The 17,168-nt window shown below is 34.5% G+C and overlaps 1 protein-coding gene and 1 long non-coding RNA gene across 2 annotated transcripts in view; both read right to left on the bottom strand.

Moving 5' to 3' along the window:
* Window positions 1-17,168, bottom strand: part of LOC128236161 (uncharacterized) — a 113,128-nt gene that overhangs the window by 52,422 nt on the left and 43,538 nt on the right. Inside the window, exons 14-15 of the mRNA XM_052951045.1 lie at window positions 10,325-10,478; window positions 8,847-9,081 (exon numbers count right to left, since the gene is read on the bottom strand). Of these exons, the coding sequence (XP_052807005.1) occupies window positions 8,847-9,081; window positions 10,325-10,478 (389 nt within the window). The remainder of the gene's footprint in view (window positions 1-8,846; window positions 9,082-10,324; window positions 10,479-17,168) is intronic.
* LOC128236165 (uncharacterized) lies at window positions 11,606-12,207 on the bottom strand. Its single transcript, XR_008261273.1, has 2 exons — window positions 12,140-12,207; window positions 11,606-11,918 (listed from the first exon to the last, which is right to left on the bottom strand). It is a non-coding gene; the product is annotated as an uncharacterized LOC128236165 (long non-coding RNA).

Genomic DNA, 17,168 nt, shown 5'->3' with positions numbered 1-17,168 from the left:
CGAAAACACTTGTTCTTATGAAGCATACCGTGTTTAATTTGAAAGAAAGGCGCAGAAAACATGGTTTTTAGACTGTAGGCTGCAAGCCGACAGTCTTTTAATAAGAGAGCGGTATTTCAGAAACGCGACTAGTCGCCTGACACGACATGTTGAACATGAATATATTAATACACACCACCTGCGTAGCAACAGAACTACTTACGTGAATGTGGGGCGTCAAGTACCTGCTTATGTGTATTTAACGCGTTATTGCCTTTTTTATGACAAACATTGCGTGTTACTCTTAGTATAGTTGTACCGTTGCAATTTGGTGAGTTTTATTGAACAAAATAATGAAAAATAATGGAAGTATAGCATTTACATACAAAGTCATTTTACCCTACATCCAATAGTAAGCTACACCACATGTTTGCACCCCGTGTGACGTCACACATATCCCGGCATTCAAGACTGACCCGGCAAACCCCGGCAAAGAACTTATTTTATGAATGAAAGCTATTAACCCTTTAGCACATAGACAAGTGGCCAGATTACACCTCCCAGTCAATAGCCATCTTACTGATAAGCAGTCCTTATCTGCATAGGTACTTTTCTGGATATTTGAAAATGAGAAAATGAATACAGCAGTATGACCTTAAAATCAATGTTACTCCAAATAATTGTGTCCAATTTTTTTTATGTGAATTCATTTTTTATAGATAATTAAATTATCTAATAAATGGTGTCAATGATGAAATATTAAATTATTTTATTTCAGCTGTGAATGTATTTTCAAGATGGATTTGTAACATTTCTTTGAAATGTCATAATTGCATTAAATCAAAGGGTAATAAAATGCTGGGATCGATCTAATTTTTATTACCCCTATCATAAAAAAGACCCATCTGGATTAAAAAGCCGACAATTTATGTTCTTGTGTATTAATACACAGAAATATATGTCAGGAATATCCGGTGTCATCCAGCTGAGAGATCCAGTCCAAGGTGTCTGTTTAACTTTATTACCCCCTCATAAAATTGTTTACAAAAAAAGAAAGCCGATAAATGATTTTCCGGTATGAATAAAAAGATCTAGATCAAACAAAACGCTTGCACATGACCTATTTTACAGTCAAAACTATGATGGACATTATATAAGCTTCACAGAAAATTTACCCATCATTTTCTCATTTACTAATTGTTTCTTTTGTTTGTAAACAAAATATTACCTTTAAGTAAATATAATCTCAATTGATTTTAATGGTAAACTGAACTGACGTAATATATTTAATGATTTACGCATCAATGAATTTGGGGGAAATTCCATACAGTACTTAGCTCGTGGTCTTATTACGTCACAATGGGATATCACACCTGCGATTGGGAGTATAAACACCTTCTCAATTTAGCAGACGATATTTTCAAGGGAAAATCAATACACAAAAGGTTAAACTTTAATTTTATAAACATCCGGGATATTGTTTACAAAAAGAAAGATGCAAAATTGAAATATTGAAATGACCCTATTGAAATATGCGGGCCATGCGTTTACATACAGTAATGGATACGGTCGGCCAAATGCGTATACATCTGGTAATGAGCTATGTCGGCCTATCTCGTATACATGCGCTAAAGGGTTAAGAAATAAATCATACGCGGTTAAAGAGTTCATGTCATGTAATATTTTGTGAAATAGCTTTTATGTTTCAAATGATTTTTTTCAGCAGCAATCAAACTATTGTATTTGTTTGAATAAATTATTTGGATTATACCTATCACAGTGTGTCAACGTTATGCCTATTGTTATTTTGGACTATAGGGTGTAGTTTTTAAAGTCATACACAATATGGCGGCGATTATGCGGAAATGAAATTGAATGTTACTTCGAACACGTTCTTCTACAAAATAACCGACCTGTATTTAGTGCAATTGCTTTAACATCAATGGAAGCAAAAATGGCATCAATGTATGCGTCTAAAAATGTTAAATTTAGATGGAGACAATCCAGAAATGAGCTGCCAGGAAGTGATCGATTTCGGACACGAAGGTACATGTACATTAGTCTGAAATAATAGACGTGTTATACCGGATTCTTCCAATCCCTAACGTCTAAACGGTTTTGTGCAAAAAGCGGGGGTGTTTGAAAAATATTGAAATTGTATTAAGTGAAGTATTTTATGGTTGAAATGGATAATAAAGTAAAGATTTATATTCATATTTTACCATGGAAGTGCAAAGCTATTTTGCAAAAAACAAGCATTTAATGCATTAAAACACATTATTCACCTTTTCATTAAAAGGAAAGTTGACTGACACAGACAACAATTATGCCAAGTGGAACAACTTGACCCAATCGTAATAATTCGGCCACCTCCGACAAGCTTCGAGATAATACAATCGTAACAACTCGGCCTTGGCCGAACAATCTGAACACCTCAGCCAGTATCCAACAGGGATTGACTATCTCGAAGCTTACCGAAGATGGCAAGTTGTTACAATTGATGGCCGAAATGTTCCGATTGTTGTAAAATTGTGAACTGCAGCCTTGCAGGTGTCCTTCATGTATATATTGTTATGTTTTGACAGAATGAAATGAAGAAAAAACCATCAAACTCATAATTATTTGCTTGATATTACTTTTTGGTTACGGAATTTATATAAAATAACATTATCTGGTAATATTTCTTGTTTTTATGATATGTTATAGATGCAATATGCTTTAACCCGGAATCCTGATCGGAATAACTACCCACTTTTCGTACAAAACAATTTGTACGTGAAGAATTTGCTGTATCAAAAATCGTAAAAAAATCTATCAACGTACAATTATTTGGACTAGAAGGTACATCTAGCTGATCTACATCTCTTAGTCTAAATATTTGTACGTTGACGGACTCTTTTTACGATTAAAAAAATATGTATATATATATATATGGCAAATCCTTCACTACAACATCTTCATGTTACTTTCAATTCAGAGTTGATTATTCACTAAAATTATTTCGCATTTTTAATTGTTGTTTAACCTGAAACGTCTCAACCATCAAAAAAGAACATATGTGCTTCAATAGTCTAAAAAAATAGACGTGTTATATGGGATTCTTCCAATCTCTTACGTCTAATCGGGTTTGTGCAAAACAGGGTGGGGGTTGAAAGATATTAAAATCGTAGTTAGATAAGTATTATATGTTTGAAATAGATATTAAAGGTTTATATTCGTATTTTAGTTATTACCATGTAAGTGCAAAGATTTTTTTCACAAAACAAGCATTTAATGCATTTAAACACAACCATTTTACATCTAAATAAATCTATGCACCGCAGCCTTGCAGGTGATCTTCATGTATAACAGTTTATATCATTATGTTTTGACAGTATGAAATGAAGAAAAACACTCATCAAACTCATAATAATTCGTCAGCTTTTATTTTTTGTGTACATAACTCATATTTTAGATATATATAATTATCTGACCCGGAATCCCAATCGGAATAGCTACCCACTTTTGGTACAAAAAAATTGTATGTGAAGGATATGCCATTTCAAAATTTGTAAAAAGATCAGTTAAGTTACTATTATTTGGACTAGTGCTTCAAGTGTTTGATTTATTGTCTCTATAATGTATAATGCACCTGTCAATTGTAGAGCCAAGCTGGGAGCTGCCTAAAAATCAGTTACCCAGTTAGCTCAGTTTGACAGATCTCCATGCAAGTGTTCACATGGTCGTGGGTTCAAGCACCATACCAGTAGCATCTTTTCTCAAAGGTTTACTTTAGAACCCATCATCCAGGAGTAAACAATTATGATTTTTTTATTAAATATTACAGGCCATGTTCTTTTGTAAACTTTCAGATTGAGAAGTGCCTGGATACAAGGCTAGTATTGTTAACATCATCTGATACAATCAACTGGAACAAAGCTGAAATGGCTGCCTGACCTGACTTAAAAATTGGATGGCAGTACATCAGACTAGGAGATTACAAGTATTGAGGTGGACAAAATGGAACCTGAGTCTACCAAAGCTGACAGATTGCACAAGAAACACATACATGCAGATATTTACTGAGATATTGTAATTATTTTTTGAAACTTCTCATTCATTTAGGAAGTTCAGTTGAAACAGAGTTGGCAAAAAAAATAAACAAAGGTATATACATTTTGAATTCTTATTCAAATGAGAACTTTACTGGCCAGCACAGAATGGTAAAATGCTAATCTACCAATATAAATGTGCCTGGTTCGAATCATTAAAGCTGATGAATGTACTGGTTGTGTAGCCAGGATGTGAGTAGGTCTGCACTTGGCTGATAATGCAAATCATATGTTTAAGCTGCACTCTCACAGATTGTCTGTTTTACCAACTCTTTTTTTATTTCTTGGTCTGGTAATGAATTATTTTATGCGAATTTCTGAACACTGGACATAACAGACAACTGGAAAAAGGGAATCGCTGCTTTCTTATATTAATTCAGTCAAAAAAGACAACTGAAAATATTGGAACGCTGTTTTCTTATCTTAATACGGTCAAAAGATGATGTTCTGTGCCAAAAATCTCATTATTAGTAAAGCGTTAGTAATGCTTTTAACCATAAAACCAATAGTTACAAATGTAAATATAAAAAACATGATCTTATCTTTTGTCAGCAGTCTTATTTCATCAGTTTTCATACTGCTTTTCATTAGCTTATTCCAAGCCAAAAAGTAAAAGAAGTTGTCAAAACATTCAATCTGTGACTGAGAGTGCAGCACTCTTTCTGATTGAATGTTTTGACTACTTTATTTATTTTTTGTCTTGGAACGGGCCAATTTATGTGAAAATGCATGTTAACCATTCATATAAGATTGCTGACAATAAATTTGTCAGAAAATGTTTATATTTAAGTTCAAAATGTTTTATGCATTTTTCTTAAACCGTTAGTAACGCTTTAAGCCATAAAACCTTTGTTTTCGACCTGAAATATGGAAGTCTGCAATGTAATATTTTGTCAGTAGTCTTATATCACTGGTTTGCAGATATTTTAGCAAAAAAATAGGTCATTCCAAGACAAAAAATACAAAAGTTGTAAAAACAGTAAATCTGTGAGAGTGCAGCTTTAAATGACTAAATGTTTTGATTTGGCTCAATTTTCGCCTAAAATCTTATAGTTTTGTGGCATCTAAATGGTTTGTTTTTAACAACATTACATGTGCATATGTATATATTTGTTCTTAAATTTGTAATTTAGATTGGAAGATTCATTCTCTGGAAAGTAGAAAAGGGCATGTTACATACTGTTATCACTGCCATGACAGAAACCATATTGAGGAGCTGGTCCACCTGTAGGAAGAATGGCGCTATTGGTTGGAGCAGCACTATTACCCAGCCATACACCAGCACTTAGTTTGTCATAGGGAGCATTTCTGAGCAGTTATGGAGACCACTAACTATGCAGGTATGTCATAATCAAAATCTTGGTTGATATATTTTTTTATAATTTAGCATCTGTTGAGAAGAAATTTATTTCTAGATTGAAGGCACATACTAAAGATTGATGCCCAAAAATATATTTCTTATTTTAATGCATTATCATGTCTAACTCATTTGACTTAAATGATCAAAGCAAAAGAAATGCAAATGATTAATCTGCAGATATACAAATGTAAGCTTTTTTAACTGGGGAAATTGTTGCCACTTGTCTATTAATTAAAGAACACATTTATAATTAATCATGTTTAATCTGTACACAAATTATATGCCTTCTTTGTTTTAACCATCAATGTCAAAGAGTCCAGCATGATAATGCATTAAATTGAAAAAAATGCATTAATTTATATGAACCCTTTAAAACAAAGAGTTGAAAGACATTTCCTAAATCCAATAAAATATAATTGAATATTGATACAGAGTTCAGTTAGAATATAATACAACTTTTTTTGCAGTTGTTGCAGTGAAACTTGCACCAGTGTGTTTTCTGTGGAGATAAAGAGATAGTGTCCAGCAATGAAGACCCAACTCAAGATCTGACCTTGTAAGGCCAATATGAAATAACTGTGTGGGAAAATGGGAAAAACCTGCTGTCAGGAATGCCCGGAAATCATCAAAAGAACAGTGTTAAATTAATCTTGAATAACTTGACATTTATTTTGTTTGACATATTTATTCATGGTGCAGTGAAAACATTCTTTTTTTCTCATGGTTATTTAAATTTAGAATTGATAGGAGGGAACATCATTATGTAGTTTCATGTTCATAGTCAGATCAAAACCCATGTACATGCCCAAATGAGCATTCGAAAATATCAAAATGGTACTTGTTGTATGTAGTGTAAGTTAATTAACATAATAAACAAAAATATTTAATCAATTTCAATTTATTATGCCCCTTTCAAAGAAGAGGAGTATATTGCTTTGCACATGTTGGCCGCTACGTCCGTCTGTCTGACAGTAGACCAAAGCTTTTCCGGGTGATAACTCTACAATTCCTAGACCTATTGTCAAACTTGACATGAAAGTTTGGTTTAACCAGTAGATGACCCCTTTTGATTTTAGGGGTAATATGGTAAAAAGGTCACAGTGACCTTGAACAGGAAGGTGTCAAACCATACATCTGACTGAAAAGTTGACAATGCCTGCACCTATGGCCCTCAAACTCAACATGGAGGCTAAGTCTGACTATTAGAAGATCCTATTGATTTAAGGGGTCATTGGGTCAAAAGTCAAGGTCAGTGACCTTGAATGCTAAAAGGTTGTACTAATAATGACTGGACAAAGCCTGCACCCATGGCCCTTGAACAACTTGACTTTGGGGTTGGGCCTGACCAGTAGGTGAGCCCTATTGATTTGTCACAGACCATTGAACGCAAAAAGCTTGCCTGTGTGACAACTCGACAAAGTCTGCACCCATGGCCTTCAAACTTGAAATTTAGGTTTGGGGTGACCAGCAGATGACCCCTTTGGAATTGGAGGTCAAGGTCACATCTCCAATATTGGTCATTAAAACTATGTCATTTACTTATTCCCTGCTGCTAAGAGGATACATGTTTATCAGCAAATATCAGCCATCATCTGAATATGAGTGAAAACTGTACCAACTACCCTCATACTTTGTATAGCATAATCTTAAAACTGCCTCAAAGGCATCTTTTGTCAATGATTAACCAGCTGTCATTTCGGTCCATGCATATTTCATTCAATTGTCCAGATATTCTTGACAACATGGCGCTAATTAATGCTGCAGGTTTGAAATTTAAGACATTAGTTTTTTTTCTTCAGCACCATGCAGATTTATTAACACTTTTATAATAAAAACAAACAAGAAAACAAATTTTAAAGATATTAGTTTTTTTCATGGTATGATGCCACAGCACCATGCAGATTTGTTTTCACTTTTATATCAAAGAAAGTAACTGGAGCACAAATTTTGTAGATATGTGGACTCTGTTGATAGAAGTTCTGGGAGGCATTTTTAGGCTTGAAAGAGCATCATTTTAAAGTTATATTTTTATTATGTCCCTTGAATCTTGGGTATAGTTTGTATTGTATTTGCATTTTAAAGACATTGGCTTCAACAGACCCTAATGAAATGAAGGAATGTAATTGCTTACTGAAACTGTTATAAGCGACGTCATAAATTGAAGCAATTTTAACATAATGAATATGCATTTAACTAATTTAAAGCGGTTCAAAATTAGGAAATTTGAATTAAGAATCTTGTAGGCCATTGGATACATGATTAAGTAGGGCCAATATATTTGTGCTTATTATAATCACATTTATCCTTCTTCATCTACCTTAAAGAGTGTTCATCATTTGTATGAAATCATTTGATCACGTTTCATTTGAAAGAACTTTGCTGTAGTGTTTGCTTGCTTCAGTTACGTCACCGACAGTCTTGCAGCGCTTTCAGCGCTTTGATTTTACATTATGAGACGATAGTTGATCACTGTAAATCTTTTAGGACCGGACACCAGTCATTTAATATGTAGTTGAAGGTTTATCACTTAAAATTTGTGCTTGTTACACATGTGCATGTATTTATTTCAAATAGGAGCGTCACTTTCAATATCATTACAGTGTTTTTTTTCATCTTAAATGAAATGGTGGCATGGCCCTTTGATAGGGAAAAATTATAGCCTCGGTTTGGCAAATAGGGAAAAATACTAACATGATTCATTGAATGTTGAGCTTGTTTTCAAACATCTAATTAAACAAACCTATCAACATATTCCTGAATGGCACTATATTGCTTCCTCTGCTAAATATTAAAGCTGCACCTAACAGATTGAACGTTTTGACAACTTTCTTATTTTTTGTCTTGGAACGAGCCAATTTTTGCAAAAATCCATAGAAACCAGTTATATTATAAATAAAGACTGCTGACAAAAAATCAGATCGCAGATTTTTATATATAAAGGTCAAAAATTGATGTTTTATGCATTTTTCTTAAACCGTGAGTACCATAAAAAATTAATTTTCGATTGGAAATATAAAAATTTACGATTTCATTTTTTGTCAGCAGTCTTTTATCACTGGTTTGCAGATATTTACGCAAAAATTGCAAGACAAAAAATAAAAAAGCTATAAAGACGGTAAATCTGTGAGAGTGCAGCTTTAAGGGTCAATGCACATAAAAAATACTGATTTTTTTATGTGGGAAGTTAAAAATACAGACTTTTTAAAAAGGGGAACATGGCCTAAAAAAACACAACAGTATAAAACCACAACTGGTAAAAATGAAGTTGTTCTTTTCTATAAAACTTATTTTCCCTATATTTTTCATGTTTCTCTCTGCTCATCAATGCTGCAGTATTAGTGCAACTCATACAAATGTTTTATATTAAGTCGAGTAAAACATCATGTGTTAAATACAGATTTTCTGTAAACACTTACCTAAATCCAGTGGCAAGCAGTTCTTCAATATCAACTCCACCCTCCTCACTTATGCCAAGTTTTATGGAAGACAAGTTTTGTGGCAGGTCGAGCACGAATGTCCGGGTGTTTCCTCGGGTCAGGGTGATGTTGAAGGTGGCGGTACCCGGCCTTGCATGTCTCACAATCTGATCAAATGTCTTACCCTGTTTCTGGATGATCAGCTTGAAAGGAATCTTGGCACTTGTCGCCACATCTGGGAAGAGGAGGTTTAAAGTCATCAATAGCCCAATTATTCAGAACTTTGTTCAAGTTAACCACATGATCAAATGACATCTGTGTTAACTTTCAAATCATTAATGCTCTAAAAGTTAAATGGGTCCATTTGTGAAATGAAGTGTTCCCAGTTGAGACGACCATTTCGACTGTACATGTTTTGTTTGAATACTTTAACACATCATGAATAAATTCACAATATTATTAAAAGTGAACAACGATATCATTAATCACATTGTTAATTTTTTTTAAAAGTTCTGAACAATCACCAAAGAAATTGCAGACTTCATGATGGAAAAACAATTGTTGTTTGATTGATGGGATGAACAATAAGTTGCAATCTTGTGATTAATTAAATGGAATGAGAGAAAAACCTTTTCTATCATGTTTTAAGGAATAAATTGCGCAATTCATTTATAATATTTACACCAATAGTTCATTATTTCATTCAAGAATTGTTACAAAATACTTAATTTTATTTACGAAAACCTTTCAGTAATCCTTTCTTACCCATTCTGTAAATAAAACAACTGGACTGTAACCGGAAACATTTTATCAAAATTAATGATGTCACAATAACCCAGGGATAAGATCAACCACTTGAAATCACTTTGAAATGTAAAATTGAAACAATACATTTAACATATCATAAAATGAACACTTTCTAAAAAGTTCATTTATATTTTACGGGACCTGCTGACACAATACAAACAATAACAGGATCAACAATTTCCATGTATATTGTTTTGCGATGAACTGCGATCCAAACATATCCGAAGGTGTTGCGTTCATCGAATGATAACCGGAATGGCGAAAAGGCAGTCTATTTAAGGAATGGAAGTCGAGGTGTTTATATGAAAGTATGAATATCATTTTAAATCAGACAAGAACAAACGTACATTCCATTTAAAAGGTTACAATGATTAATAATCGTAAATTAGGGTCTGTTTAAATGGTTAGGGACATTTTCCACATAATAAATACATTTCATCACCTTTGTGCAAGAAAGCACCTCTGCCAAAACTGTGTTGTTTTTTCCTTCTGTTTATGATGTACCATGTTTTGTACTGATATTGCTGTGTTGATTACATATGAATAAAAAAAGACAAAAAAGACTATGTGTTTGGACAATATACATATGAAATCTGATAATATTAGTGTCTATATTCCACTTAAAAAAGATCATAAATAGTGCTTTATTTTAATAGAAAGTTCAAGCTTACCATCAAAGTCAAATGCAAGTTTCAATGGTGACTTGAGGTTGTTCATGTGGACTGGCTTGTTGTGAGAGTCCTTAAGAGTGAGAGACTGGACACCTGATGTTACAATGGCGACACTCTCTTTCCAACTGTATGGGTTCTTCTTTGTGTACATGTACTGAAACAGCCCACCACACCGAGGATACATGATATCTGATATCACTAAGTACACATGTGATATTTGAAAACAGCCAGTTTGAATATGTTAACTGGTAACACCCAATACATCGATCCGAGATGCCAAGATAAGCTCCGCCCCCTTAGATATTGTTACTATGCGCCCCAAGCGTAAATTCAAAATGGCGGCTCACGCGCTGCTACGATAGCATCAGAATCCGATTCTCTCGCGAAGATTTCGGACAATATATCAGTTAAATATTTACCAGATCAAGCCAAATTATCGGGAAAGGTGTAAGAAAAGGGATTAAATTACTTTCTACAAGGTTATATTCATGACATTAAAGTTTTGGAAGAGGAAATATCTGCCATGTTACCGCGAGATGCTGGCCTTCAATGAGAAAAAACGACAAGCATCATATGTTAAGTGTCGATGTGGAGAGGGATTCCATACGATATAGGTATTGCTCATGAAAACCAGGGTATGTGAATTTCCAATTGTATTTAACAAATGTTATTATACTAGTAATTTTATTCTTAAATATACATTGTGAATTATAAGCAATTTTGGATCGCCATGTCTTTTACATTTCATGCCGTAATACGGAATGCGAAAACAAATTTTAAAATATTTTCAAGTCGTCGAGTAGAGAAAGAAGTAAGATACTGTATGTTGTATTTCAATTTATTGGTTTTCATATTTCTAGTTACTGCCTCGTTTTAGACATTTAACATCTGGAAAGTCAAATGATACTTCATGGGTCAGTGTAGGATAAACACATGCCAATTTCACAGCATGATATCATGCTTTTGTTTTGATAACTTGTCAACCATCTCTGCTTTCATTTTTTTTATAGATTGAGCTGTCATTGTTCACACGTGGTTGGCTTAATCAAGTCACTTCAGGAACTCAAGTTGCACAACTTCACCCATGTTCCTGATCAACAAAGTTACACAAGTATTCCCCAACAATGGAATGTGCCAAAGGGATCAAAGATCAAGCCAGTTCCAGTGAACCAAGTCATAGTAGCACAGTCGGAAAAGGAAACCTGTCCTTTGCCAGATAGATACACAGACCAAGTTTACAAATTTTAAATCTAATTAAATAAATGAACTACAAACACACAATTCACTTTACAATGCTTTATTCCAAACATGAATAAACTAACAGTTATTCAATTATATCAAAGAAGCAGAAATAAAATCATATGATTCCTGTATAATATTTAAACAAATTTTAACTATTGCTTCTTTGAGCAGAACTATATCGACATTTACAGTTTGTTTAAATTCCCACCAGTTGCTTTAAAATCTGAATTTCACAACACTTTGATGAAAGTGCAGACTGTTATTCTTCAACTTGGACTTCTTTTTGTGACAACTGTTCTTTTAGGGAAGCATTTTGAGCGGTATAAAGTGCAAACATCCAAAGGTGACGTCCCTGAAAATAAATGCATAATACATTTTACATTTAAGACAAGATGTTTAAAACTGACTCCTACCATTTCTCAAGAGTGTGGGAATACCTCTGTTTGAAATGCAGCACCTATTGATTTACCGAAAGAGTTCACACCGTTAAATACCACACAACCTGTGAAGACCCAAGTAAAACAGAACTGACAACAAGATCATAGGCATTGTTAGAGTGTTGGTTTCACTTACATGGACATTCGGTCTGTGTTTCTACTCCTGGTACAGTGTCTGCAGGATCCTGGACCAGCTTTTCTCTGAAAGAAATTGTTGTTATGTTGATATATTTATATGCAAATTTACACACAAAAAAACTGTGTAATTTCCGTGTAATAATGTTTTCTTCAGTTCTTTTGAGTGTTATTTTCTGTAACATACAAAATACTTGTATTAAAATATATGTAACTATAATGCTGTTGTTTTGTATTGAAAAAGGAACAGTGGCATTTTAAAAATGAGTAGAAGTCTACAAAATAATACAGTCTCAGTTTTGCAATTTATCCTACATGGTACATGTTATTCAAGTCTTCCGTGCACTCCATAAAGATAAATAAAACTCTAACGCCCAGGCATGTGATATCTTGTATAAAATGCACACTTGCATTTTGTGTATAAATGCTGCCATAAGTTTCCTTTCCAAGTGACCGCTTGGTGGGGAGTTTTCTTGAAGATGTTATTCTCCAGCCATCAGCTGATGGTGGGTCAGGATACTCTTAAGATGGTCCATTTCCTCCATGAAAGTGCTTAAATATGCATAATAGTAAAATATAATTAGTGTGACAAGACTCCACAATGCCAGTCAGTAACATATTATACATATTATACAATAAAACAGTAGTTTAAACTTGACACATTCATAACCTGATGGAAACTGTCAACTAGCATGATCTCCATATGGAGGTCAATATTTAGTACACAAGAAAGTAAACAAAATAAACATTTGGCATGATTTGCAGAATTCAGAATTATAATTGAAATGATTGTATTTTGATCGTTTTACGATAAAACCAAATTTTAATTTACTAACCTTCGAGCAGACATCTTCGTGCTTGTTTATCCTGTTGACATTCAGTTTCTCTTGTGGCCGTCCACAGGCTTTAATCCAGCATTTGCACTTCTCAATATCGGATTATATTAAATTATAGGTCGGAAATCGTTTAAATCGGCCTCCATTTAGTCCCTCCGGATACCTTAACCTGCATAACATATTCCCCATCCGCATCGTTTAACCATTTTCACAAATCAGTCTTAAAACTTCAATAAAATGTCCGGTTGTAAACAGTTATCGCTGCTGTGTTTGTGGGTAAAGATGGCGGACGGGACTCGGTGAATAATTTGCAGCTTTCTCATTGGTCAATAATGATTAGTTTGATTGACAGGTCGGATCGATGTATATAACACCAAGAAAACAATTATTGTGCTACCTGATTTCACCCAGTACTTATGTGCTTTCTTAAACAAGATGGCCCTAAATCGCTCACCTGAGTAAAAATGTTTAACTTTTGTTATCAATATAGCTTGTTTCTCAAAGAATATTGAACAAGAGCTGTCATAGTATGTGACAAATGCCCCCGAATGTGACATTGACCTATGAACAAGTACATAAAAAGTTAATCTTGCCTTTATGTGTCAAATACATATGGCAAGTTATTTTAAATTGCCTCTGAGCATAGAATAAATACCAACCATACTTGACAGCCAACACTCTAATGTCCTCATATTCAGCATTCCATTGTGAATAAACACTTAGTGTATCTTTCACCTTAGAGGAAGGACATGGGTCTTGCACACGACACGTCATCTTGGTATGTAAAACATGTGGCAAGTCATTTTAAAATCTGTCCACACAAGAGAAAGTCACAGCCCGGACACGACAGCCTATACTCTATGTACTTATATGCAGCATTCCATTGTAAATAAACACTTATTGTGACCTTGACCTTAAAAGTAGGGACACAGGTTTTGCATGCAACATGTCGTCTTGGTATGTGGAACACATGTGGCAAGTTATTTTAAAATCTGTCCATACAAGAGAAATTTATATCCCGAACATAGCAACCTATACTCTGTCCTTATATATGCAGCATTCCATTGTGAATGACACTTAGTGTGACCTTGCCTCAGAGGTAAAGACACAAGTCTTGCACGCTACACGTCGTCTTGATATGTCAAACACATGTGGCAAGTCATTTTAATTATGTCCACATAAGAGAAAGTTACAGCCCGGACACGACAACCTATACTCTATGTACTTATATGCAGCATTTTATTGTGAATAAACACCTCAGTGTGACCTTGACCTAAGAGGGAGGGACACAGGTCTTGCACGAAACACGTCGTCTTGGTAAGTTGAACACATGTGGCAAGTCAATTTAAAATCTGTCCATACAAGAGAAAGTTACAGCCCGGACATGATAACGTATACTCTATGTACTTATATGCAGCATTCCATTGTGAATAAACAATAAGTGTGACCTTAACCTTAGAGGTAAGGACACAGGTCTTGCACGCGACACATCGTCTTGGTATGTCGAACACATGTGGCAAGTTATTTTAAAATCTGTCAATACAAGAAAAAGTTACAGCCTGGACATGACAACCTATACTCTATGTCCTTATATGCAGCATTCCATTGTGAATAAACACCTAAGTGTGACCTTGACCTTAGAGGTAAGGACACAGGTCTTGAACACGACATGTCGTCTTGGTATGTCAAACACATGTGTCAAGTTATATTAATATCTGTCCATAAAAGAGAAGGTACAGCATGGACACGAGTTATTGAGCCAGAAACAGGACAGACGGAAGGACAGACAGACAGAAGGACAGATGGAAGGTGCGATTTTAATATGCCTACCTTCTTGGGCATAAAAACATACTGGTCAAATATGTTGCTTGGATAATCACTAACAGGACTTGTCACAGTTGCCTGCACACTGACAGGACTTGTCACAGTTTCCTGCACACTGACAGGACTTTTCGATTGACTGCACACTGACAGGATTTTGTTCAGTTGCCTGCACACTGACAGGACTTGATGATTGACTGCACACTGACAGAATTTGATTCTCACCTGCAACTTGACAGGACTTTGTTCAGTTGCCTGCGCACCGCACTGACAGGACTTGATAATTGACTGCACACTATCAGCACTTGGTACAGATACCTGCACACTCACAGGACTTTTTTCAGTTGCCTGCACATTGACAGGACTTTTTCCAATTGCCTGCACACTGACAAAACTATGTTAAATTGCTTGCACACTGAAAGAACTTTTAGTATAGATACACAAATAACAAACAGTGCACAACCCATCAATAAACTGCCTTAAGCTTTATAGGAATGACGTCACCATTACGTCATATGTACTTCCATTGTGTGGAAAATTCTCAATAAAAAAAAAATGTTCTTATGATTGATAGACATGTTTTCACATGCTCAATACACTGTAAATCAAAAATATCATTATTCCTAAAACTTTTATACCTTAAGTATCTATTCTTGCTTGATTTATCATTTAGAGTAGAGATTAAAGCATAAGCCGCTGCCCTATAGTTGAAAGGTCATTTTGGAAGAACTGTCATGGCGGACGGTGCAATTTTTAGAGTTTGTTTTTCAAGTGGAGCGATTTTTCTTAGGAATAACTTGACCCCCCTTTTTTATTGGCCTAAAAGGTAATTTAAAGCTTGTACTTTAAGAATATATATGGTTATCATAGCCTGCATTTGCTCGAAATGCCTTTAAATGTTGTCTAAAAATTATAATTTTACATTGAATTATTTGGGGAATAACAATGGTGGTGTGTAACCTAAAAGGGACCAAACTGCTTTGTTTAAAAAGTGTCATTTTTGGTAAGAAATGTATTGCATTTCACTATTTCTGGCAAATTTTCACAATTAAATGCATTTATCTTGTCCGATTGATCAAAATATACTATTTCCTGTTTTCACAACTTTCGCCTATTTTTTTTTTTAAAAATGAGTCGTCTGCAATCTTACGAGCACTGAAGTGTCCAAATTTGGTGAAAATTCGACTTCGAGAACTTGAAATGTGTGCAAAGATGTGTAGAACTGCCCCATTTGATGCTTAGAATGCCATTTGAGTCAAGGTTCAGTTGAAAAACCTCCAAGAATGGCATTTTGGGCCAAAACGCCTTAGAGAATACAGACGCACAGGCACTTGGGTGACAGGCAGTGAAACTGGAAAACCTGACACAGACTATCAGATTGAGCTAGCTTTGGTTGTATTTATGTATGAAGGTCTAATTGAAAGTGTTTTTCATAAAAAAATGCAGGGATGGGTGTAGTTATAGGAATGACGTCACCATTACGTCATATGTACTTCCGTTGTGTGGAAAATTCTCAATAAAAAAAAAAGTTCTTATGATTGATAGACATGTTTTCACATGCTCAATACACTGTAAATCAAAAATATCATTATTCCTGAAACTTTTATACCTTAAGTATCTATTCTTGCTTGATTTTATCATTTAGAGTAGAGATTAAAGCATAAACCGCTGCCCTATAGTTGAAAGGTCATTTTGGAAGAACTGTCATGGTGGACGGTGCAATTTCTCGAGTTCGTTTTTCAAGTGGAGCGATTTTTCTTAGGAATAACTTGACCCCCCTTTTTTATTGGCTTAAAAGGTAATTTAAAGCTTGTACTTTGAGAATATATATGGTTATCATAGCCTGCATTTGCTCGAAATGCCTTTAAATGTTGTCTAAAAATTATAATTTTACATTGAATTATATAGGGAATAACAATGGTGGTGTGTAACCTAAAAGGGACCAAACTGCTTTGTTTAAAAAGTGTCATTTTTGGTAAGAAATGTATTGCATTTCACTATTTCTGGCAAATTTTCACAATTAAATGCATTTATCTTGTCCGATTGATCAAAATATACTATTTCCTGTTTTCACAACTTTCGCCTATTTTTTTTTTTAAAAATGAGTCGTCTGCAATCTTACGAGCACTGAAAATGTCCAAATTTGGTGAAAATTCGACTTCGAGAACTTGAAATGTGTGCAAAGATGTGTAGAACTGCCCCATTTGATGCTTAGAATGCCATTTGAGTCAAGGTTCAGTTGAAAAACCTCCAAGAATGGCATTTTGGGCCAAAACGCCTTAGAGAATACAGACGCACAGGCACTTGGGTGACAGGCAGTGAAACTGGAAAACCTGACACAGACTATCAGATTGAGCTAGCTTTGGTTGTATT

This window comes from Mya arenaria, chromosome 5 (assembly GCF_026914265.1).
Source record: "Mya arenaria isolate MELC-2E11 chromosome 5, ASM2691426v1".
NCBI classification, from domain to species: Eukaryota; Metazoa; Mollusca; class Bivalvia; order Myida; family Myidae; genus Mya; species Mya arenaria.
Note: the sequence above shows the minus strand (reverse complement) of the source record. Positions and strands in the feature narration are given on the sequence as shown.